At 37.9% G+C, this 26,732-nt stretch overlaps 1 protein-coding gene across 1 annotated transcript in view; it reads left to right on the forward strand.

Moving 5' to 3' along the window:
* Window positions 1-26,732, forward strand: part of COL25A1 (collagen type XXV alpha 1 chain) — a 298,288-nt gene that overhangs the window by 218,453 nt on the left and 53,103 nt on the right. The window contains exons 11-15 of the mRNA XM_079307351.1: window positions 6,948-6,974; window positions 9,380-9,424; window positions 20,047-20,100; window positions 21,663-21,689; window positions 24,026-24,070. Of these exons, the coding sequence (XP_079163477.1) occupies window positions 6,948-6,974; window positions 9,380-9,424; window positions 20,047-20,100; window positions 21,663-21,689; window positions 24,026-24,070 (198 nt within the window). The remainder of the gene's footprint in view (window positions 1-6,947; window positions 6,975-9,379; window positions 9,425-20,046; window positions 20,101-21,662; window positions 21,690-24,025; window positions 24,071-26,732) is intronic.

A 26,732-nucleotide genomic window follows, 5' to 3' on the forward strand; every position in this document is an offset into this window, starting at 1 on the left:
TAATTTTGCATATGTTTCACATGAACAGAACATTCCAGAATAACCAGAGAACTCAGGTAAAGGTGTCTCTTTGCAAAAGAAATCTATACTATGATGGTTAACCCAAATGCAAAATCCCTCTACTTTAAGATACAGTGTTTTCCAAACTAGTGCTTTTGTGCTTATTCAAACTTGCTGGGCATCAGTTCAAGAAAGTAAAACATAATGTTATTGCTTTCACTGGTTATTCAGAAGAAGGAGAATGTTCTTCCAAAGGATATAGCCATATTTGTGAAAGACAGTGGAAAAGTGTAACTTTGCAGTTAAGTCTGCAGAATGTCACATCTTTAAAATGAATTAATACTGTTTTTCATCTTACGTTAAAATGAACTCTCTGGGATCAGGCAGAATTGTCTGGGAAGTTCTGCTGGTTTCAATCCAGCCTTTCAGGCCAATGGTCAAGGCCAGATTCTCAGCTGCTGTGAATCTTCATAGCTCCTCTGGGAAGTCACTAATTGTGATTTTGTGTTCAATGGCCTGAGTTCTTAGGCGCCTTCTTTGTTTTATTCTGGTAGCATGTTCATAGTAAATTTTATAAGGTGTTGCTCCTAAGCTGTTTAGCTGCAAAAGTTTATGAGAACTAGCATATGAAATGGAAATACTCAGTTTGTGCCTTTCACAGCAACTATTCTTCATTTCTTTTTTTCACCAGTACAGTTGCATTGGGCTTAACTTGCTGGAGATCTCAGGGAAAATAGTCAGGCATTTTGTAACGTCTGCACTTCAGTAATGGCTGCCACAACAAATTACTAAACAAATGAAGAAGCTCTTCTGGAGCACTAATTAATAGTTATTGCAGCACTTTTTATCCATTAAGGTAGATAGCGTGGGAGGGGGTCAGTCCTTTGAAAGAAATTATAAGAGATTTTTATCATAGTTAATCTCTTTTCTTAACTGCTCATTCCTATATCTAGGTGATGCATAAATATTACAGCATTGAACATTTCAATACTAGCAATCTAGGAACTGTAATCTTTATGAAACACTCCTCCACCATGCAGGTACATACTTTCAGAGTTTTACACAAAGGAAATGGGATCCAGACACAGGCTCCAGTGAAATGCAGATGAATGCTTTGTATGAAACATGTGCTTCATCTTGATGTATACTTGCTAGTTCAGGTTTCCATTTTCAGTTCTTTGTGCCATTAGATTGGTAAGAAATTGGATTGTGGGAAGAAGGAAGGGATCATCCCCCTCTGCTTGGCACTGGGGAGGCTACACCCAGAGACCTGCGTCCAGCTCTGGGCTAGTCACTACAGGAAGGACATTGAGGCACTGCAGTGTGTCCAGAGAAGGGCAGTGGAGCTGCTGAAGGGTCTAGAGCACAGGTCCTGTGAGAAGCAGCTGAAGGAGCTGGGTATGTTTTGCCTGGAGAAAGGAGGCTCTTTGGGGGACCTTCTTGTTCTCTACAGCTACCTGAAAGGAGATTGCTGCCAAGTGGGGTTTGATCTCCCAAGTAACAAGTGTTAGGACAAGAGGAAAGTGCTTCAAGTTGCATTAGTGGAGGTCTAGATTGGCTATTACAAGACATTTCTTCATGGGAAGAGTTGTCAAACATTGGGCCAGGCTGCCCAGGGAAGTGGTTGAATCAGCACCCCTGGAGTAATTTAGGAGGTGCACAGATGTGGCAGTCAGGGACATACATGGCTTAGTGGTGGACTTGGCAGTGTTAGGTTAACACTTGGGCTTGGTGATCTTAAACACATTTTCCAATAGAAACAATTCCATTATTCTGTTCTAAGTATTTAATGATTCTTACAGGCAGCAAAGGGAAAATACCTGTTCTCAGGAAGACTGAGAACTCCTGGAACTTCTTTTGTTTCATAGAAATATAGACACAATACTTCCCAGAGGTATTCTAGCTACAAAGAGCTTTTACTTTCATAGAAGGTATGGAATAAAAAGTTCTGGTTATTTTGTTGCTCTTTGGTTGTGATTTTTTTTATGGATTTTTTGTTTGCAAGGCTTTGCAATAACAGTTTTTGTATGATAGTGAATTGCACCATTGTGACCTTTTTTGCTTTATAACTTACCCAGTATACAAAAAATGTTTTCATTATGCTTTTGTTAGGCATTTTCATTTGGTGTTTGTGTTCATTGTCCATGAACTCTGACACCTTGTAAAACAAATCATTATTCCTGCCCCAGACCTGCAAACTGAAAATATCCCAACATTTTAATTCACACATTTCTTAAAACATTAGGCAACTGAGTCCCTAGAAATTGAATACAAAAGTACCTTGAGAGGGTTGCTAATGTATCACAACCTGAATTACTCTCTCTCTCTCTCTTTCTCTCTTTGAAACTTCAGCTTTAACCTTTACAGGGCAGAATTTTCTTATTTTGCAGCTTGCTAAAACACAGGGAACATATGAAGCATAAAAGAAAAATATAATTGTAACATTAGAAAGGAGGTGCAGTAAGAATGCTGGACTCCAGACTTTGTTTTAACTACACTTAGGTAAATCTTTTCAGTTTGGTTTGACTGGAGGGGGAACATGAAGGTTTTGTTTGTTTGTTTGTAGGACTTTTTGTTAGTTTTTGGTGTGTTTTGTTTTGTAGGGGTTTTTTGTTTGTTTTAATTTATTATGAATAGTTACTTGTTAAGGACCAACTGAAATGTCCAACTTCAATCATTTCTGTAATGTAAAGACTTGACATGCTACAGTCTCTGGGGGGTTGTTTGATTTCCAAAAACAGTGATTGAAGAACAGCAATGGAAATATTTTACCTTTTAAAAGACACACTTGCATAGAAGACCTTTGTACACATTTATCCTTAGTTACCCAGTTTTCAAAGTGTTTAGGTATTATCATTAATTCTCCTTCTCCAGAGAAACACAGAGGGCAGTTGAATTTCTCTGGGGCAACACACCTTGTTTTTCCATCCTCTTTCCTCTTTTCATCCTCAAGCCTTGTGACCAAATTTTTCAGCCTTCTCAATTGAAGGTCCTCTGTGAATATGTGTCAATTTGAGGAAAAGTGGCATAATCCTCAAAAAGCTCAGCAGTCACTTCATCTGAACAGTTTTCACAAACTTGCTTTGGAATTTTTGAAGCCTAGATGGTCTCTATAAAATGAGCTTTTTGACATCAGCTGCCAGTGGTTTAGGAGTTGATTCTAAGCATCCCTTTGTGGAAACTCTTGCAGCTTTCAATGATGCAGGCAAAAGACAAATACTTGCTATCAACATCATCTTCATAGACTGTTATGGGGTGATTTTTTGATCAATGATATACATAATATGTATGTGCATGTAGTTAGGAGGTGAAAGCATTCTATATGTCTGGGATTATTTTGTTTTCTTCATCAGCCAATGGTTTTAAAGGGCTGTGTGTTTCTGTTTACCTCCTCGTATACCCAGCTGTGATGGTGCCAGAGGGTGAGTGGCAATGTGTTACCTGTGGTGTAGGTGGAGCCTCCAGCTGGTGGAGATGACAGCAGGTTCTGTGTGTGTGTGGTCACTGCAGATCCAGGCTGATTTGGGCTTTAGGGGAATGAGGTGGGGACCTGAGGCAGCAGCTCTGCACTGGCTGCCAGGACCCAGGGGCAGAATATCTGTCCAGAGGGAAGCTTAGCCAAGCCTACATTTGCAAAGCATCCCTTTGGTTGTGCTGGAGCAAACAGCAGGGCTAAGGTATTGCTGCAGCTCTTACAAAACACAGAACAGCTGAAGAAAAACAAAGAAAAGCATCAAAATGAAGCATCCTGAGGAACTGGTTGGTAACATGCACATATTTCTTGCCTTCTGCTTTTGTCTCAAGGCCTACATAGAGATTTTGATTGCTGGTCTTATTGTCTGTTCATCTGTGGGTACCACAAGATGCTCCCCAGATCAGTAGAGTAATACAGGGGAAAAATCCACATTCATATGGAATTTTCTACATAGATTCTTTTAAAAGCTCATTTTTATCTCTGGAAATAAGTTAAAGCTTTGTTGGTTTGGAGGTTGGTTTGTTTGGTTTTTGTTGGGGCTTTTTTATTTGTTTTGTTTGGTTGATTAGTTTTGGTTTGTTTTTTATTTTAGTTAGCTTGTTTGTTTTAGTCTTTCATATTTTTTCTTTCTACCAGATTTTATTTACTTGCTTATTTCTATCTCTCCAGGGTCATTCTGTGCTTTGATCAGAGATGTTAGGTAATTCTAGAAAAATAAGCACAGTTCTGAGGTGTTCTACAGGCTTTTTTGTTTTGTTTTTTTAAAGAAGTTTTCTGTTAAATGGCTGCTTGCTGGGGGAGGGACGAGAGCTGTCAGTGAATGACTTGTTAATTTTCCAAGGTTTTGAGCTTCTTTCTCAATGCAAGGGAGCAGTGCTTTATAAAAAAATTGTTTATATTCAGGTATGTTTTGCAGTCAGAACATTCTAAGGATAAGAAGGACTTGTTATCCAGTGTAAATTGTGAAATATGTCAATTTGGGTAAGCTCTTATTTGAAATGGTTTTTGAAGTGGTTTTTTTGAGTCAATACCATACAGTTTCTGAAGGTAGATGTACTGTTGAGGACTGTTCTTGTCATCAAGTGGTTCAGTGGGTGTGAAACACCAGGGCTACTTCAAGTCTGAGTAAAGGCTTAAGTACCAAAAATTAAAAACTTCTAATCGCATAAGATATTTATTGATAAGTATCTGCTTCTTCTTTTCTCTGAATGATTCATTTTAAAGTCACCATAAGAGCAAGACTATGCTACTATGTAAATATTTTCATATTCAGTAGCTCATCTGGAGAGGCTGGAATGATGTCAAAGATGAGGAGGAAATTCTGGGAAAAAAATGTTTTCTGCAATGTCTTGAATCATATCCATCCCACAGGCTGACAGCTGCAAGCACCAGGCAGAAAATCCTCTACAGAGTACATTTAACAGGTTGCTTTGGGAGCTAATATTAGTAAGTGAATTATCATTGTACTTCCATACCATAGTATTGTATTAAAGGCTCCCAAAAGGTAATTTAATATAGTTGAAGGTCTTTAGAAGGTTTTAATAGATTCTTAAGTAGATAGAAACTGATATATCCATCCCTTGGACATAAAAATATCTGGTATGAGCTATGAAGGGAGTCTTCAGTTGTTCTATATTCACTTTGGCCTGCTGATGGAGGGTTTTTCCCAAGACCTGAAATAACCCTGAAATGCAGCAGGTTAGTTTGCAACAGGTCAACAGATAAGTGATGCCCAGGATCAGTAGACATTTGAAGCCTGTTTTGATAATGTTGCTGTAGGAAGGCACTAGTTTGAGCATTAATTTCTTGGCATTTTTAAAATGCTGCACAAACTTGCATCTTTCTCGCAGAAGAAAAGAATGTGTCAGGCACTTGAAGAAAGGGAAGAATAGTGTCTGTGAACTTTTTGTTATATTTGTGGTTCCTTACCCAGCAGATCACTCACTCTCAGGCATTTAGTGAAAAGATTTGAATTAAACATCAGTTTTTGTGAAACACTGTGAGCTAGGGACATTTTTCTCCATCTGAAAAAGGAGATGCTCACTATATTCATTGCTCTGATTATCACCAGTACTGAGTGCTTGGGCACTTCTGCTTTCTTTCAAAGGCAAGGGAGTAAAATTGTCACCTTCCACCTCACAGATGGGTTTCATTTATCAGAATCTGTCTCTACAGTCTAAAGGAGATGCTCGCAATATTTTTTTTCGTTTAAAGCAATCAGGCAAAAGTTTCAAGGAGCAGCATTGATTTATGCTTTTGCAAGGTTTGATGCCAAACCTTAGACATACTAATCCACATTTAAAACTTCAAGGCTTTCATCCACATCAGTGGATGCAGCACTCAGAATTACCACCAGTGGAGCTTTTCCTTGTTAGCTGTTTAAAGCTGCATCACAGCAATGTTCCAACAAGTTCTGCATCTACCAACAGTGGAGGATTCTGCCTCCACCCTAACTTAACTTCACACTAACTTAAAAATAAAATCAGTGTCACATTTTGAAGCAGAAATCCTTTTGTTTTTCTGAAAAATTGCAGTTCTGGTATCAATCAGTCTTCTTTTATTCTTTCTCACATCAGAAGGATTTGGATTTCCCAGATTTTGTGTTGTGTTTTTGCACCCTCATGGACTCTGAATTCACCTTACTTTATGCACAGTGTCCATAGTAGGAGCCTGGGGACAAAAGTGCATAGAGCTGTGGTGGACATGGTCTGGCTGTTACCAAAAGACTGCCAGATTGTCTGAGACATGGTTGGTTGATGTACTTTCTATCTCCTCTCCACTGTGGCTACCTGGGTATTTCAGAGACACAGAAATGGTTCCTCGTAATATCAATGAGAATTTGACTCCTGTATGACATTAGGGCTTTCCTGAATTGAAATATCTTTTTCCTGCTTTCTCAGCTCATGGGAAAAAAATGGTGATTCTTTCCTTCCTAAGAATGTTCTTAACAATTTTCTGAAGTTAAAGATTTTTTCCTCCACTTGCAAATGATGGCACACATGACAGGTTAGGTATAACACAGTCATATGTGTTGATACTTAAAAGGTGAGAAGATTTTTAAGTTTATGCTTCTCTCTATCTGAAAAATACTTGTTTGCATAAACCTTGTTTTTATGCTGACAAGCTGATATATTACTGTGGACATACAACTGGATGTTAGCTGATAAAAGAGAGAGAAAAACCACAGTCAGTACTGGGAGATTTGTCAGTATTAGAAGAAACAGATGGCTTGGAAGAGAAAAGATTAGAAGGGGGAAAATTTGAGTATTCTGCTTAGTAGTTAGATCAATTCCAAAAGTGAAGAGAAAAGATTCATTGTGCGTTTTGAGCATAAACTTTTACTTTTCTTTAATAAAACATCAGCTGGTTTCAGTCCGGTATCAGAGTGCTTACACAATAACAGTCTTAATTAGTCATTTCAGTTTACATTGGCTGGAGTTTTGGTGTTAATTGAATTGTTTTCCCTTTGCAGGGACCTCAGGGGCCTCCAGGACAAAAGGTACAGTATGAACAACAATGCTGTGAAAGTGATTATTCCTCCTGTGCCAAATGGCAGAAAAGCAGAAAAGGTGAATGGAATAAGCTACTGTACACTGCATTGAATCAATTAGCTTGGGTTCTGAATTTTGTTTTTACAAAATGGAGCCATATAATGTGAGACATGAGATTTCTCATTTCCCCCATCATAAGAAGTTCAAGCAATGCGGAGCAGACTGTTTTCAATCTGGCTGCTTAACTTTCAGTTGAAAAGGTCACTATAATTTTCTCAGTCATACACTGGTACAATTAGGAAACCAAAGGTAAAATGTCATGAAAGGTGGGGAGATAAAGTTTCTGATTAAATGCATGTCTGCTCAAGTAGATCAGGGCCATATGACTAAAGAATTGACCAGCAGAAACAAAGGATGTAGGTGTTGCTGATAAATAGTGCTTGGTTGGTGGTGTTCAGGTGGTCTGGTGGTGTCTTCCTGTTCCTTCAGTAACCTGAGACCTGACTTCCTGGGAATGCCTTCAGCGTTATTTACACTCATTAAAGCTGACTGCCTTGGCTTGATTGAGTGAGTTTAGGATTTATGGAATTATACCATTAAAGCAGTCCTCACAATATCAGCAGTAACAGCTAGTGAGTGCTGCTTTTCCGGCATCTGACTCACATAACACCAAGGTGAGTAATTTTCTAGCTGATTTCAAAAGATTGAAAAATTGTATGAAAGATATCTAATAAAACAGCTATAACTTGTATAAAGAAAAGAGGAAGGAATAAGTAGAATTTACATATGTGAGAAGAATGCCTGTTTATCTGCTTCTGAGATAATGTTCTTTAGAGTGAAGCATCTGTTAAAATGAAATTTTTTAACAAAAGAAAGAAAAACCATAATCCCAAAGTATATAAATTGGTGGAATTTTGGCAGCTGTGGGCTGTATAGAGTTTGCAGACTGAAGGAGGGGACTACCCTTTGTGTTTGGCAATGCAGGAATGTGGCTTGTGACTAAGTTGCCATTTTAAAGTTACACCCTGAGAATTGTGGAGGATAATTTGCATGTACAACATCAACAAAACCCACGTGCTGATGGACTTCTGAATATCTGATAAACATTCACTTATTGTGGTAGAATCAGCTTTATTTTACACTTTCTAACATCCTGTGTTTCATAAGAAAAATAATCAGCTGCCACTGAGAGGAGAAACTGTTATATATAGGATAGTTTATTGAGGCTGATGGGTTAAAAGCTCCTGAGCTTTGCCTTCTAGTTTTCTGGAAAACTGATACAGAGATGTGAAAATGTTCACTGGCCCCTTTGTAGTAGCTTAAAGTCATGACCATGCATCCAGCAAAAAGAGAAAACAAGGATGCCAAAGAGGAAACTGAGAGAAAGGGAAGAGCATTGTGAGCATCATGGAGATATGCTGGGACGAGGTGTATTATTTCTTACTGATTCAAAGCTCTGTTACTAGCTCTTGGAGGGTTTTTGAGACCCTCATGGGTTGTTTCCTTTTCTTGTTTCACAGGATTTCCCAGGTCTTTTAATTGACAAATGTGTGCATCCATTTTGGACCCATTTCCTTTGGCTGTTGGTGACACCTCTAACTAAAATAGAGGGGGAATTGCCATGCAGCAATTCTTTCAGTTCCCTTGCTGGGCAGCACCATCCTAATAACATAAGAGGAGAATGTTGGACAAGCAGATGCAGCTTTCCTGCTTTCCTCATGCTTTGTGTTTTCACTGAACTTGCATAGCAAGTTGCATAAGGTCCTTTAAAAAATTATCCATCACATAGAAGCTTACAGTATGAGAGTTTTGTAATAAAGATGCCTCCAATTTTATAAGCCATTGTTAATTTTTTTCCCTTCTTTGTCCCTTGTGTTTGGCCTGTATTGACCTTTTAATTTTTATGGCACTAATATTGGTGCAGTTTAAAAGTGTATCTGTAATTTGTACTGTCAGACTGAATCACTGCAGATTATCTTTTAAAAGCCTTGAGATGGATTGGTGCTACAAGTTATTGAGCTTGAATGATCCCTCCAGAAGCATTAATAGTTTTTTTCAGGTGCTATATTCAATTGCATGGGATCCATCTAAAAACTTATTAAGAGCATTGAATGGAATAGCATTTTAATTTTTACATTTCTTTGAAGCATCCACAACATTACAAAACATGAGCTTGAAGCTTGTTTCTGGAAAAGACCATACTGTCTTTAAAATGTACAACATGAGAATATGTCTAATTAGTATAAAATCTCAACTGAAAGGAGAGCTCAGCTTGAATAAAAATTAGTTCTTGAAAAATTTATTGCAGCCACAATAAGCAAACATTCACCATTATTTCTAAATACTGTATTATGAGATGAAAGGTTTCATGACCTGTTTAATTTGCTAAACACTGGCATCTGTTTCCCTCCAGGGTTCTGTTGGAGTGCCTGGTGTTCCAGGGAGGGATGGACAAGTGGTGAGTTCTCTGACTTTTTCAGCACAGCTTTTATTATGTAGTGGATTAAAGCAATCTTGGGCTTGTTCACATGAGCAATATCCAACCTTATATCCTGAGCTGTGGTTTCAAATTGGTTTCGTGGAAAAGACCATATAATGTGCTTTGTGCTCTGAAGTTTTACCTGAACAAGCAGCAAATGTAATTAATTAAGCTGAAAGTCTGGTGTTCACAGTTGGTGATGATTGATAGGTTGTAGGAAGAAATGCATATTAATAGTGTGTTACTTGAGTCAGCATATTTGCAAACAAATCTTTGCTTTTTGTTAACTCAGTCCCATGATGCAAAACCTTAACATTGATATTGAGTACTGATATGGTGCCAATATATTGTTAATAGAATCTATAAATAAAGAAAGAGATGGAAGTGCAGCTGGAGGATAATTTGAACTTGAATTTTGGGGATGAAAACACAGAGGAATAAATCAAATATTTTTGAACACAAACAAGAGGAAATGCTAATTTAGGCAAGTCACTGTCATGCCTAAGTAAAGTCATGGCTCAGAACAGCACTCCATAAGGAGAGGTCCCAACACAGCAGCAGGGCTGTGTTACAGAATGGCTAAGGTTTCTTGGCAAGTCTGGGTGATGAAGTTTAAATAGTATACCTCCTTGGCTGTGAAGAGTATTATCCATCTGTTGTTCTCACAAGCCCTAGTATTCCCAGTGAACTTCAAAAGCACTGACAAGAGATGCCAGAAGGAAAATGAGTGATATATGTGCTCACCAGGTTCAAGCAGCAGCAGATGGTAGTGTATAAGGGTTATATTGGACAATCCTCTCTTCTGCTTCCCTCACCAAGAGCCATAGGAATAAGTCTTAAGGTGTTTCAAATAATTTACTTTCAATTCTTCTTTCAAAAACAAACAAACAAAAAAAATCCCCTAACCAACAAAAAACAATTGTTTCTAATAGCATAATATTAGTATTAGACCTGTGTTTTGAGGGTGCTTATAAGAAATAATGTAATAATAATTTATTTCATTTTAGTGGTGGAAATTTATTTTTAAACTATTCAGAATATTATGATTAATGTGAAACAACAAAATAAAAATATTTAGAATTAACTATATATATACATATACACACACACACATATTTATAATACCCGAACATATAAGAAAATAACATGGAAAAAATTTACACCAAGTCCTCAGATTTTTTTTCCTTCATATTTTATAGCTGCATTCGATTGCAACAGGAATGGTAGACAGTGCTTACCAACTGAGATGCTGTTGCTGTACAGAATTCAAGTAATATTTGTGGCCTGACTGAAATGCCAGTGAAAATTTACTTTGTAGCATGTCTGTAGGAATAGACTGGATGGGATGAAGTTGGAAATGACTTTGAATAGAACACAATTGAGGATTCATATTTTATTGAAGAACTTTATTTTTAATAGTAATCATACAAACTCCAACCAGAAAAATTCACTCAGATAAGCAGAAGAAATTATATTAACGAAATCTGTCAAAAATGTGATTAATATCTCATTTTGAAATGGAGACAGGGAGTTTTTAAAGCTCTGTGGCAAGGTTGTTGCATGTCTGGTTTTGGGATACCACATAAACTTATCTACTGTCATGTTTCAGGGGGCATAAAAAAATGTGCAGCTGAGTATTATGGGAAGATGCAAACAGATCTTTAAATGTTAATTATTAATTTTAAATTGTGCTTTTTAAAAAACTCCAAATTTTCAATTTATGAATGTCTATTTGATTTACTTCAACATTCATGGCATGTATAACTTCACAGACATTTAAAATTATTACCACTTTATTAAAGATGTCAAGACGTTTTTAGTGTAGCTGGACTGCTTTACTTTTGACCTTTTAAGAAAAAAACCTAAATTACTGAAGTGAAACATAGGTACCAGGACAAAAGCCATACAGATTTAAAAAATCACTGTTGCATTCTTTAGTTTGCTTTCCCCACTCTTGGTTGATATTGACTGGAAAGCACTTCCTCATTTGCAAAAATTATATTGTTTCCATATAGTACTAGGCAGATGAATGTTGCTAGTTATCTGTTTTAATAAATTGATTTAAAAATTCTGCTAGCTTGGAAATAGTGGTAGAAATGAAGTTTAAACTGAAATGGTGTTTGTCTGAAGCTGGAAAGTATAATGCAGCTTAGGAATCCAGTGTTAATATTTTGCAATCAAAAGATATTTTCTTCCATTTTCTATGAAAAAAACAGATTCTCAGTGCAATGTGACACACGAGATGTTAAATGAGCACCAGAGTGGTGATTTTAAGAATTGGGCTGTACTGTGAGCCAGCTGCTGGCACTTCTGGCTTTGCTCATTCAGATTCATGGTGACTTGCAGAGTAGCTGGGTTCAGCTTGCATGTGTGATGTGAGTCATCCCCTTTTTAGAAGTTACTTGGTTAAAAGACTTTACAAAAGCCTTACTGTTTTGGTTGCCTTTTGGTCAGTGAGCTCGCCCTGTCAGACAGCAGCATGTGCAGTGCACTGAGCTCCAAGTTAATATTTTTTCTTAGTTTAAAAGGCAATGAGTGTTAAGCACATGCTTAAAATTAAGTGTGTGAATGCTTTTCTCGTTTGGACAATGAAGTATTTTTCAGCTGATGAATGCCAGCACTGAATTAGCTTTTCACTGTCCTCAAGCAGTTGAACAAAACAGAGTTAGGTCATCTCCATTTTCTACACGCCCCTGTAATTTTTCTTTTTCCTTATTTTCACCTCTTCTTTAATTGAAATACTGGGTTATGGGAGATGATTGACAAGTCTGACCAATAGGTCTGGGAATGAGATCATAAATTCTGAGTGCACTTAGAACAGTTTTCTAATCCCTTAACATATGAACCATTTCTCTTAGACAGTCTCTAGATATTAGAGTAAGTGTAATTTTACATAGCCCACATGTTTTTTGCAGGACTGTTAACAAGCAGGTTTTTCTTGTATTGAGAGTAGCAAAATCACTGCCATAAAACCTTCACACATTAGGCCAAATCGAGTGAAACATTACAGGTAGTCTTGAAAGGACATTTACAATCTTCATTTGTTCCTACATTTGAGAAACTACAGCAAGTTTGTCTTGAGAACAGTAACTTGAAAGGAGCTGCTTAATAATACCTGCAGCTGGAGAGAGTGTTGTTTCTGGGATGGACCAAAACTTGCTGAGATAAGGAGTCTTTCTGAGTGCTCCTTCACTTTTGCAGACTGTTGTGCAATCCACAGTTTTTTTCCTACCACAATACAATGGCAGATAAACTTCCCTTTTTCCTTCCCTGGCAGAAGCTCCTCAGGCACTCAAAAAGTACAAAAAAGCATTAGTTCTGCATGGAGATAGGAGGTTGCAGTGATCTAAGGATATCATATCCCTACATCAATCATGATGAAATGGCCACAAAGGGCTTCTTGGAAATTTCAACGCTGCAAGTATAGAATATATATTCTGGTATTTGTTAAGTGGTGCTGATTTGATAAGGGCTCTCAGTGACTGCAGCAGTGACACAAGGAGAAAAGCAGAGATTTCTTAAGATAGTATTTGTCCTGAAGAAACTAATTTTCTGGAGTTTGTGCAAATAACCGTCATAAATAAGAGTTTGGCTGGAGTGGATAAACCCTCACTCTCAACTTCCATAAATCACTTTTTCTTACGCAGTACTTCATATTTTGGTGGGGGTTTTTGTAAGGGTGCATTGAAAACAGAATGAGTGGTCAGGACAGATCCCTTCATTTTGAATTCTTTTGGTAAATTGGCATAAGCAATTTGATAAACCTCGGAAGATTCAGTAGATTCAGAGTCTGGGTATGCACATATCTTACTGCTTTCTTCATGCTTCTTGCTTCTCTAATTTACATGTATTTCCTTATTACTATGTACTGTGCTGTGTACAAACACATTTTGAATCAAATCTCTTCAGCAAAATGAGGAAAGGTATTCGTGTGTTAACATTTTTTCAAGTAAAGGAACAAAGCATCATAAATGAAGTTCACAAATTCTCAGACAGATTTGCAGGCCAGCTGAGTCTTGTTGAAGAGCCTTTCCTCTTAATTTCAGTTGGTGAGTGGGCCAGGAGAGATTTCCAGTCCTTAAACAAACAATTTTAGGTTACTTTTGAGGGGTGCAAAAAAGCAAGTTGAAAGGAATTGAATTCAACCCTGGTTTGAAATGGAAATCCTAGTAGCATATCTGAAAAAACACTTTTTTACCCTCTGTCCTTATCTATGTATTTCAGAGTAAAATTAGACTGGATTCATTCTGGGGCCTCTTGTGTTTCCTTATCCTTAAATTGATTACATTCTAGTGACTGAAAAATACAGCAATCCTGACAGCCTTTCTTTCAGGGTGAGGTGGATATCAACCAGCTGGTGTAGCTGTTACACATCTCACCAAAACAAAACCTGTTTAGAACAGCAGCCTCCAGGCTTCTTTTCTGTTATGAACAGGAAAAGCTGGGGCCTCCAGCCATGTTATTTTTAGCTGATTAATTCTGGATATTAAGGTATATGTCTCAAGGGCAGAGAGCACTCCAGGAAGGAGAAGCATGCTTTCAACTGCTTCAAGTCTTTTGATATGGACTCCAGTGGGTTACACATTTTCAGATCTGTTCTGAAGAAGATTTTATGAATTTGTATTGACAGATTTTTTTTCTCATATTACCAGCAGAGCCCAAGTACACTTGAGTACTCACCAAATTCATATTCACTTCACTGTAAGCATTAAGACTGCCTGTACCACAGGAGTATGTGGAAACAGCTACACCTGTTTATTGAGGAGGGTGCTGAACTTTGTTCTTTGCCCAAATACAGGAAAGGCAGTCTGTCGGTGTTAATTCAGGCTCAAGAGTGTCAGGACTTGAACCAAGGTGATCTGCCATGTGTCCAAAGGAATATGCTTCTGCTTTTGTTTTGAATTATCTGAAACTACTGAATTGAATGGCTGGGTTGGGTAAATTCTTGACATGTTAGCATTTTGTTCACCTTGACAATTGATATCATTTGGAAGAAAAAGCCAAACACTTTTGTGACTCAGGGCATTTTGTTGAAGCCATTTATAAAAATTATCAGTTTTCGGATAACTAAAAGTGCTTCCCTTTGTAACTCATTCAGTTATGCCTCAACATTGCAGTTTGCTGGTAACAGTCTTCTTTCTAATTCAGTGCAGTAGTGTCAGTAACTTAGTTTGTTAGAGTGCTGCTATTTTTCAGGAACCAAAGCGCTTACCCTCCTGTCAGGGCATTTGGGGTTAGCATGTGGAACTGTCAATGGCAGCTCCCCATCTACAGATCTACTCCTGAAACATGGTAAATACTCTACTCTTATTGACAGTAAACAAACATTACAACATATCTCTTTGAAAGTGAATTATCAATATTCCACTGAAGGGAACTCTGCAATTTCTCTGTGGCATGTTGTCTTGGTTTGAAAGGACAGGTGTTTGCCAGTAAGGGCAGAAGTTTCTCTTTGGAATAGAGACTTTGGTTCCACTCCCCCCCCCGCCCCCCAAGTATTATAATTGTTTGAATCAAGGACTCTGAGGCAGAGATAAGGGGGTGGGAATAACAGCTCTTTTACTAATATATCTAACTGTACAAGCAGAAAACAATAGCAGTTAAAATTGCTAACAGAACGAAATAGATAACTCGGTGTCAGTCCCTTTAGATGCAAGCACGCTGTCTCTGTGCTTAGTCCACAGCCCGGATTTGCCAGAGGGCAGACGGGAACGAAGGCAGGAGGGAGGGGGGAGGGGCAGCAGCGGCCACGCCGGTCCCGGGCGGGAACGGGCTGCAGCGGCGGCTCCTCGCTCACCGTGTGTGTCCGGGTGATCAGCTGTGTCCGCAGAGGCAGGAGGCTGGAACGGGGCAGATGCAGGGCAGGTGATCGCAGAGGGTCTGGCTCTCCTGTGCTCCGAACGCGTGGCTGAAAATTCCGGGCGTCCTGCTCCCAGCTCGCCGGAAACCCGAGTCCCCTCCCGGAAACCTCAGAGGCCCCTCCGGGAGCCGTTCCCACCCACCCCTTTTGTCTGGACTCATCAGAGATCCTGGGTGTAGCCCAACCAGCTCCATTGGCATGATAATGGGAAAAATTCTTTCAATTGACACAGTAATAGAAAAAACACTCAACCCCCAACACATGTAAACAACAGCAAAACAATCCCACTGTGTCTGCAGCATGCTTCTGTGTAAGTTATCATCAAATAAATTACTGGAACATTTACAGGCCTGCTGAGTTAAGCTGATTGATTTTGGATAAGTGAATGAACAATAGAACATTTGCTGGAAGTTTTTATTTCCACTATTCTGAGACCATTTGTGAATTTGGCAAACTGAAAATAATTGGATTCTCGTGAATAAGTGGATACTGGTGATTCTGGTGGTGTCTATAAAGGTTCTAGTGGCAGTGTGTTTTTCTGCAGCAGACCAGAGGCTAGAGAATTACCTTCTAGTGATGCACATTTTTCCATGAAATTTGGAAAAAGAAAGTTTTTCTAGCATTTTCCAGTAGTTTATGATCTATTTGTGTAGTGGGTCATGTCATGAAAACAGAACTCTTCTTTTGGGGTTGGTCAAGTTATGCAAAGGCAAGATAAAAATAACTTCATATGAAAAAGAAGTCAAGGGTTACCTAAACAGTATTTCTAATGCAATATTTGCATGTTTACCAGTGTGGAGCATGATGTTTGTGCATCTGGCAGTTTTCTTGCTGCTTTGGCACAGCAGAACTGTGATGGACAGGATGTTCAGATAAGATGATGCTGGTACCACAGCATCCCACAGAGCTCTAGCTCTTTCTGTCATGGTGTCAGTTAAGCCACAATTGCTGAGGTGGTGTTTGGAAATCATAGCCCATCTCAGTGCCAGGAGGGAGAATTTCATTTTTATTTTGTTGTATCATAGTAGTCCCCCACAATGTTAATTGAAGAGAGCAGCATCTGTGGTGTGGTTTAGCTGAGAATAGGGCAAGTAACAATTCCTTTAAATTGGGTACCGAGGCTCTTCACACCTCACTACAGCATCTTCCCCACTGTCCATCACTTTTAGGGAGAAGTTCCATGGGAATGCTCTGAGGGTACCTTCACACAATTTTTCTGGGTCTTACATCTTTTTCTCGTGTGAGGGTGCATTTTAGCCTTCATTAATTCTCTAACTGGGATCATGGGTTGTGTTTTATAGACACTAAAAAGTTTTAGAACTATTGCCGTCACTCTGTTACTGAGTGATAATTTCTCAGGAGTTCACGAGTGGAGAAAGGCAAGCTGTGAGCTAAAGTTGGATGCATTATAGGAAAAATAGATGTACTATAGAAAAAATTACTCTTTAAATAGGGGGAAAAAGCACTGTTGAGGCCACTCTTAAGAGTATTGTGTTCAGTTGTGGGCTCCTCACTACAAAAAAACATGGACATACTGGGTAGAATTCAGGTAAGAGCCTCAAAGATGATCTCCAGAGATGCCTTCTAAGTTCAAGCATTCTGTAATTCTGTGAAAGAAAAAAGAAAGAAGAATATGCTGCCTTGATTTGAAAGCTAGCTGATGTGCAGAAGACAATTGTTTCTGCAACATAACACGTTTGCTGTCAATATTATTGAAGAGAGACTACAACAGCAGTCAGGAAAGAGATTAGCCATGGCATGGTGAATGTAAAGAACATGTGACATTGAGGGTTTAGCTTTATAGCTTCTTTCATTTTATCAGGTTGAAAAGCAGTCTGATTTAAATTGTTGTGTTGAGTGACATTGTTGAATGTCTGGTGTTCCCTTGCATGCATCACTCCTTGAACAGCACTGTCATCATCTTCAGCCTCTTCAAGGTCACCTGTGCTTTTTGTTGCCAAAACACTAACCTGTGAGGCTGAAGTGCACTTGTACAGCATTCTACACTCCAATTTTACTCTTACAGCATTTTGCACTCTGGTGCAAAATACATGCTTTTAGTAATAAACAGATAAATAAATAAAAGTAAGTAAATGGAAGAAAAATAACTGACTATACTTCCTAACAAGAATATTTTAAATTATTTTTATGCCAAGAATCAAAATCATTTTTTGCGATCAACATGGCTAAAATGACACAGTGTTTGAGTAGGGAAGAGCTATCAATCTACTTGTCTTCAGAAGTTAACAGCTCTAAGCTTCATAACTTCTTTGAGGGAAGAATTTTTATTTTTGTTTTGTGGTTTGGTTCTCTTGTTTATTTGGGGGGTTTATGTTAAGGCAGGTTACTGGAATTGTAAAAATACCTGCCCATAAAGCCACACCTACAAGTTATGCAGAGTGACACAAAGCTTGTTTAGCTGTGCACTGGGAATGTTCACCAGGGCTAGGACACAGAGCTGCTTATGGGCTGTACATTTCCACTTCATCTTATTACTCCCTGATTCCTTGTACATAAAAGAAAATAGAGGTCTAACATAGGGAAAGGAATGTTTTCTCTGTTCTTCTGAACATTAGAAACAGAACAATAATCAAAAACATGAAGTCACAAGGTCATTTCTGTGTTATCCTTCTCGGTTTGCCTTCAATCTTTCCCATTCCCAGAGCTAATTTCTGCACTTCAAATATCTCTGCCTAGTGTTTTCAGTACTACAAGTGTAGTGCTGAGCATAGTAAAATCACATCTAGGTCACAAATAAGATTGCTGGTTTGAATGGGGATTTACTATGACTAGGTGGCAGGCTGAAGAAAATAATTTTTTTGTTCTATTTTTTCAGTATCATTTTTGTCACAACAGTAGCCTTCTGAATCCGTATCACTGACATGTAAACCTGGGAGGAAAGTGCACACTTGGGACTTTAACCTTTAGATTAGAGATTTAAGCCCCTGAAAGCATCAGCTGACAGCAGCTGTTTGAAAATGAAGGGGGCAGAAACCAGCATCTTTGGAGTGTGGGGATGAGGGGAAGCAAGTGTGTATTCATGGGTCCCTTCTGCTTCATTTTGTCAACTGGCAATTTTCTTCAAGAACCTTTTAGGTCAATCCTTTCAGACACTCAGACCTAATCTCCAACAGCTTCAAATCCTGACCACTCATATATCAAATGCTTGTGCCACTTTATCAGCCCCACAGCTCCTGTTGCACAAAGGGCCCTTGAGAAAGGGCTGACAAAGTGACTATTTAATTCCCTGAGGGCTTAATGGTACCTAGCACTTTTTGCTCTGGCTTGGAATATGCCTCACTAGAATTTTGTTAGAACTTTGATGATTTTGGTTTGTTTTTTGAAACAGTCCAACTCCTGATGAAATTAAAATGGAGTTAATGATTCCATTACCTGGTTTAGATATACAATGGAATTTGCTTTCATAGACAGCCAGAGTTAATACACTTATGATTAAATCTGCCTGCAGAAGTAAGAAAGAGATAAGTTCTTAATATGCTCTTCTATGGAAGACTAGAAAATGCATCTTGTTGTGTTTGGAAAAGCCTTTATCTAAATACCTCTGTAACTTTTGAGTAGAGGATTGGTTCATCATGTGTACTAAATTTGAACACTGCAAAAATTGTTCACTGAGTTTCTGATACAAATTACTGTTCCAAATTTGATTGCTACATTAAGTATTGGATTTAACTTTTCCACATTTTTATATATTTAAATAGCAAAGACCTTTTACAAGGACCTAGTTGCAGACTTTTAAAAATCTTTCTTTGGCTGATATTTTAATGTGCTTTGCCATGTCAGAAGTGTAATGCAGTTCTCTTTGTAGGGGTTATCAAAGGTAATTCTTGTGAAACTGAGATATACATCTGCAGAAGCTTTTACATAAGCCATAAGGTCTAGTGTTTTACAATAAAGTCTAACCATTGCATTATTTTTTCTAAAATGAATAGCATTCCATGAACATGGAATATCAACACTAAGAAATATCTTCTAGAGGTTTGGGGTTTTTGGTTTAACTTGTGTTTTTTCTTGTTTGCTTCTTTTCTTTATTTTTAAAATTGAAGATGGGAAAGAAGATTGACTTTTTTTTTGTTGATTGACTTACGAAAGTCATTTAAGGCTCCTTAAACTGTAGAACAAAACTATACTACCCATTAAGCATACCCAAAATTTGGAACACTGATGTAATGCTGACAGCTTTTAAATCTTTTAAAACCACTTTTCAGCCACTGGTATAAGAGTATAAAAAATGGACAAGCAATATATATTTAAAAAATTGAAAACTCTCTGTTTTTCCAAATTCTTCTATTTCTGAAACAGGGCCTTCTCATTTTACTGTGTTATCTATCTTCCATCTGAGACCAGAAGCACAGATGTCAAAATAAATTAAGATAAGCCATTCTTGCAGCATTTCTAAGTTGTAGAGAAGAGGAAAGCCTTGGCAGTTTTGCTGGAAGACTGTGCTTTTAAGGTTAATTGGACAGATTTTAAGAATCAGTAGTCACAGGTCTCCTTCTGTTTAGTGTGACATCTGTATGTTTCCACCTCCTTCAAAAGAATAATTTCTTACCTTACATGGGTTAGAGTTAATGACAAAATAAGTAATTTTTGTGCTCAGCTGTGGAGTACATGTTTACAGAGTATTTTGAAATTTTGTTTATCATTACTAACCTGTTATGAGAAGATTCATATATTTCATCATGTCCTTCTTACCTTCATCTTTATTTTTCTTTGCCTTTAGGGTGAACCTGGTTTGCCTGGTGTAGCAGGAGAGAAGGGAGAAGCAGGGCTCAAGGTCAGTACTGAAAATGGATTGAAAACAGAAGCACAGAGTACATGAGTGCATATGTAGATGACAGTTGTGCTTTCCAACTCGGGTTTATATTCTGACTGGCTTTCAGTCTGCTCCCTCCAGTGATCAGTGCTGTAAGAGACTTTACACATCTCACATAAAGAAGCATATTCTTTGCTGTGCATGTGCAATTCCAGTCAGTGGCACTGACGCATGGACACCCAACTGAATGCAGTATGCCTGCAAGTGTTTGGGAATCTGGGGACCTTTTGAGAAAGGCTTTGTTTATGCCCCTTACAATGTGTTTCAGGCTTCTTTTCAAGGACTGCTGCGGTCAGTTCTTTGACAAATGTCAGGGTGAAGTCTTGAGGGTTGATCCTGCTGTTATGGAAGTTAACAACAAGCCTCATTAGAAGCATGTCTCAGCCTGTCTTTGGTACATCAGAATGACTCTGCACTTTATTGTTATGCAGTTTGTTCTGCTGCTTTAATATCTAATAATTGAAATAGAACATAAGGCTTATGATAACTTCATTTAAAGGAAAACTTGACATGTTCAATATGATGGGATCTGTGGGCCCCTTGGAGGGGGTAATGCTAAATTCTAATCCCATCAGCTGCGGGCGAGTGTCTCTGGTGCACATGTGCTCCTCAGCTGATTCTGTGCATCATGCTGCTGCTGACAGACGTGCGAGGCAGCCTCTTTGCATTTACTGACTGGCTGCTTGTCCATCAGGAATGAAAACAAACCATTTGGGAGTGTGACCTTTTCTTACTTTGTATAGAGAAGGAGCCAAATTATGGCAGTTGATGCTTAATTCGTATTCACAGCTGTAGTCCCCGAGTTGCCTAGCGACTGCCAGCCATCAGGAGGGGCAGAGATGAGCCAGGCTGCAGCTCCGAGCCAGAAATGCAGAGATGAGTTGTCAGGGTCAGGCTGGTGTGCAAAAGTGCTTTTGCAGTTTCTCAAGCACGTTTTAATTTTGAAAAAAATAATGGGTATAAACCATATTTTTGTTACAGAGATTGTTACAGATAATATAAGGACCACTGAAGGCTCTTTACTCTGAAACAGTTATGAATTAGTTCAAGACACTTAAGGTGTTTTCTCTCTCATGAGGAAATTTCTGAGCCATTGACAGAATCATAGGACTTTCCCTTCACATTCAGACTTTTTGTTTCCTCTGTTTGTTCCCAAAACAAGGAGAACCACATGCAGGAGCCACTTAGGTCCCTGCAGACTGCTTCCCAAAGGCATATACCTGTTTGTCAGGGTCTAGGACAACAGAGTGAGAGAAGCCTTCACATGCACACCATTAAAGCTTGAAAAAAATATGCTGAAGTTGTATTGTCCATTGAGATCTGTTAAATTTACATATTTTATTGTTTATTAGAGGTTTTTTTCTTGTATTATATCATGTGACACATTGTCATCAATAGTGACATAATTATTAGTAATGATAGTAATACTAACATTAGTAATAACTAATGATAGTAAGGCTAACACTTTGGTTTTTGCCTGAGTTAATAACTTGCTACTTCTTTGCTCCAATTATTTTTCTTAGGGTGACCCTGGAGAAAGAGGAGAAAAGGTGAGATGTTTCATTTCCTTTGTTTTGGTTCTGTTTTGGATAACTTTCTTGGAGAATCGTCAGTGCACTGATCCCATGTTTAAAAATAAAAAGCCACAGCTACTGCCTAGAGCTTGAGTGGAAATGTGCAGCCTTTCTGAGGGTCAGATAATACCTGCTAATGGAAATTATTGATCTGTGATTACTGCAGAGGGATTAGTCACAGAGTGCAGTGATTGTGTTAAAGGCTGTACAGCTGAGCAATCAATCCTGGCTGAGGTGAGTCTCAGAAAATAATGAGCCTGTCTGAGTAATTAGAGATCCACACATTTCTCATAACTTGGTTTTGATGCTCTGACACCTGTGTGGAATAAAACAATTAGGTAACAGAATGATAAAACTACATAGATTCTAAGTGATATCTAGATAACAAGCTGTCCATGTACTAAAAATGGGATGCTGCATTTGTGTTTGGGCCAGTTTAAGTAAGAGCAAGGCAGTCTGCCCCCATGATCTGCAGTGATGCTCTCTGGAGAGGCACCAGCAGCACAAGGGGCACACTGGTGGTGCTCTTACTTGCAGGGAGTTAGCAAGAAGTTGCTTCTCTGATGTCCTGTCATACCAAGGCAAGACAAGGGGGTGGAACGAGCTCATTGCTGCAAAAGAGAGGTATAATTCTGCTCTTCCAGGTATATGGCTGGTAGGAGCACAATGAGTTTAGAGCTGGGCTTCCTCATCTGCTCACAGGGGCAGTTTAAGAAATAGCATAAGCCTTATTCTGAGCAGGAATCCGTGCACAGCATCATCTTCTGCGAGTATACTGAGCTCACATTTAAAAAGTAAGTTGTTTGTACCGAGGTGCAGTTTGCTCTTGAGAAATGTTTACCTGTGTCTTTGCAGCTACAACTGAATTTCACTTACAGATCATGTAAATCTCTGTAATAGCAATTAGAAGCATTCTTTACCCAGGCAATTCATTTCACATTTTGAAAAGCACAGCATAAAAGTAGTTGAGGGAAATCTTTCAAGTCTTTACCCCATATGCAGAACTATGTAATCATGAAATATTAATCATTAAATAATTTCTTCCGTTAAAATTATATTTTTAAACTACTTCAGTAGTCCTTAGTTTGTTTTCAGACACAAAAGGAATAGCAATGAATTTTAATATGTATTGAACTTTTGTTACTTAAAACCATTCTATTTTTGCATAAGTATCCTTTGTCTTTTTCTGAAAAGTTACAGTTATAGATACCTTCAATATGCTTTATCATGTCAAATGAACTTGGCATGACATTCCTCATTGTTGCCCTTCCATGTTTCATGTATGAATTAAAGGTGCTGCTAGATTGTTAGCTAGTTCCCATGGTATCAGTGATTGTGATGTATAAATTGCTGAGTCCTCTCTGAATGGAATTCGACTATTAAGGTTTTCAGAACAGTGAGAGATACTGAATAATGTTACTTCAATAGTACTACTGGTTATCTGGCCAAGGTCAGGAATGTGTTTTTAGTCTACTTAGGCTCTGTTTTTATCAGTATTTTCTGGCATTTTAAATACTTCTTGCACTTTACATGAACCTCGAGTCTCACAGAAAATTTTAGCCTATATTCTTAACATATAACAACATATAACATATTTGATGTAGTCTGGACTTCTTACATGGTTACATGACTAGATGGAAATCAGGTCTCTTTATAGATAAATATTGTGAAATTTTTATTTTAAAAATTTGGGCATTTTTGAGTAGAAAATATCTACTTAGCCATGAAAAGGTGTTATCTGAATGTTACTTTTTAAACAAAAACAGTGCTTAGAATTTATGTAGAGATGAAGTCATTTGGTAGCTCCTTGAAGGAATGACATTTGGTGAACTTTTTTTAGTTTGTGAATCATTCATGAAGGACTTCAGGCTCAGAGAGTGTATGCTATAAATTACTTGAGAATCCAAATAAAAACTGCTGAAATTGTCTAGCTGTCACCTGAATTTTATTGGATGCATCTAGGTGAATGTCTTTGTGTTGGGAAGAAAAATGTATTGGTAATTTAAAGTGCTGAATCATCATGAAATCATTAAATCACTCCTTCCTTGCTAAACTGCAGTGAACTGAGAAAGATGGCAGATTATACCAACAGGTATTTTGATACTTTGTGGTGGGTTTTTTATAGATCTGTGAAAAGGATTGCAATTATAGTGAAGTGTGTACAAGACACAACCACTTCCTGACCATGTCACAGAGACCATCTGATTAACAAAATCAGCTTGCATTGTTAACCATGTTGGAATGCTGACTCTTCTCTGCATACTGTGTGCTTGCAGAAAGTCATTGAAACATAATGTGTATTTCAATTATAGGGGGATGCTGGTGAGAATGGACTGAAGGGTGACACAGGAGAAAAGGTAACATCACTTCTTAGCAGAGAAGAAAATGTGTGCCTTAGGCATGCTTATAGTATAAGCAATTAATGAAAATAATAATTTGTTAAAAATAAAAATGCTGGATTTTTTTAAAGGTGAGTGATTTGGTTGAGTTCATTATGAACAGCAGAAAAATTTTCACTATTCTGTCCAACCAACCATAAGATTTCTTACTTTGTACAGCAGTAGCTCTAGAACAGAATATATCAGCATGGTTGTAGCCATCACTCCTCTGTTGAAATTTGCATCACACAGAAGCATCACACACAATCTCCCAGGTGGAACTGCCCTTTTGAATTTTAGCCATGTTTTCTGATATACCCTTTAACTTTTCCTCTTCTGTGTTTCCATCAAAGGGCGGGACCAAACCAATATGGGACAAAAATTGAGGTATTGTGATAGGCAACTTCCTTCCAAAATTGGCAGCTGGAAAATGAAGAGTTGATGATGAACACACTTTACATCTTTATTCCAAGTGACATCAACAATAAGATCACTTTATATCTTCTTAGTTTATTGTTGCAAAGTACCAAGAAGTTGCTGAAATCGCCAAAAAATGTATTTCCATCAAAATTCTTATTTTCCTGAGTTTTCTTTTATGTGAGACTCATGCTCAGAAAATTAACTGGAGTTTTCAGTGTGGTTTCCTTGCACAATCTGGTCTTTAGCAGTCAGGGTAAAGGCTATGTTGCACATGAGAAAGGGTCAGATATACTGATCTCTTCTGGCCATAATTTTTAAACTCATTTACTTCTAAAAAACATTTATTTTAGTGACTACAATTGGGCAGAAGCATAAGCACATTTTCTTGTCCCCCTGCATGTGTAATGCTTAACCAACTTACAACATTTCAGTTCAAGGAGAAATTTGTGATGGATTTATCAAGCTGGTAAGGAATGCATGCAAATCCCTCAGGAGCTCTCATTTGGATACAGTAAATCTGTACTTTGAAGAGCACAAGGATTTTAAGGCATGTTCTAAAATGTCTAAAAATAGACATTTGATTTAAGAATTGTCAAGTTACTTGATCCTTGGAGTTAATTTAAATAATTCTATATTTTTAGTCATGCTTATAAACATAGATGAAAGTTTAAATAATCTTATTTACTTACTTATACAATATATGCTGGTTAGATAATGTTGATCCAGTTTTACTGTGATCAAGAATATAATACAGTGATTTAAGAATATAATCCACTTCAAGTATGAATTTAGATTGTTGTTCAGATAGGTAGTTCTACAACAAGTAAATGGTAAGTTTATAATCTCTCTGGGATGCCTAGTGCAGCTTCACCTGTTGCTTTTCTACTTCATTAGCCTGGGGGTGAGCTTGCATCCATGAGATTGCCCATATTGCCCTGTGATCAGCAGTGTGCACATCCCTCTTTTTGGGATCTTTTTTGAGGAAAGAAAGAAGTTCTCTCATTCTTTCAGTGGGAGGTCCTTTTTGCCCAAGTATAAAGTTTTAAATACTGCTGTGTGTACTTTCAACAGTTAGGCAGTCGAGTTGGGATCGACCTGTGGAAAGTGTAGATCATCAGGAGACTTCTTATTTTGCTGTGTCTGAAGAAATTTTGAAACGCCTCAGGAACTTCATAATCTGGAAATCTCCCATCTCTTCTAGGTTTCAAATGACTTTCAGAGATGGGGTGGTGACATGGGAATATATTCTGTTTATTTGGAGTGCATTGCTTTAACCATAATGAGTTAGAATCTTCTGCATTCATTTTTGCCAGACTTTCCAGAACTGTGACTTCATTGGCTTTCAATATTTTTCTTCTTTTTCCCTGCCTACAAGACAATCTGCTACCTAGAATAAAAAGATACAGTTCTTAGAGGACAGCTGCAGCTTTAAATTTCTGATTGGTAGCTTTGCAAACAATACTTTCTGGAGAGTTTACAGGGGTGGTTTTTGACAGATAATTTAGGAGTAAGCATTAAAATTGGTGTCATTACATTACACTTGGGCTACTTAACAGGGTTTGTATTCTTTCCTGGTCTTCAGCATAAGGAGAAATTTTTGCTTAGGAGATTTAATCCATAGTCCATAAAACTTAAAAAAACATTTCTTTGAAAGCTTAAATAGAGTTTCTGTGAGATAAATAATTAATTTTTATTAAGCTGGTGAGAGAGTGAGATACCACATGACAACAGATTGAGACTTGGTTTAAGAGCACGTTCCTGTTTGTGCAAAATATGTAGCTCTGCTTTCTGAACTGCTGTACCTAGTGACACTAGAAAATATGGACTTGAGTCCTTAATTCTTGACCTTAGACTTTAGAATTAAAATGTCTTTGCTGAAGTGTCCTGCTTCGAAGACAGTGTCAATGCTGAGTTTGAGCTTTTACTTCTGTTGTTCCACTGTAGCCTTGGTCCCTAGAAACTATCAAACTTCCTTCTTTGTACATGTTCCCTGCTGAAGTTTCTTCATTTGCAAACTATCTTTACTCAGCAGTCAATTGTGAACATACTGTATTGCAATTTTTTTCTTTGATCTGATTTTTATTCTTGCATGAAGGTGGATTATAAATATTTTGTGTCTTATCTTCTCCATATCCATCATTGCCCTTTGAAATGTTTAACCATTTAATGTGTCTTACTAGTTGCTTTGGCCCTTTATAGCTATGAAAGGTTCTTGAGGCTT

The sequence above is a fragment of the Erithacus rubecula genome, assembly GCF_903797595.1.
Source record: "Erithacus rubecula genome assembly, chromosome: 5".
Lineage (NCBI taxonomy): Eukaryota > Metazoa > Chordata > Aves > Passeriformes > Muscicapidae > Erithacus > Erithacus rubecula.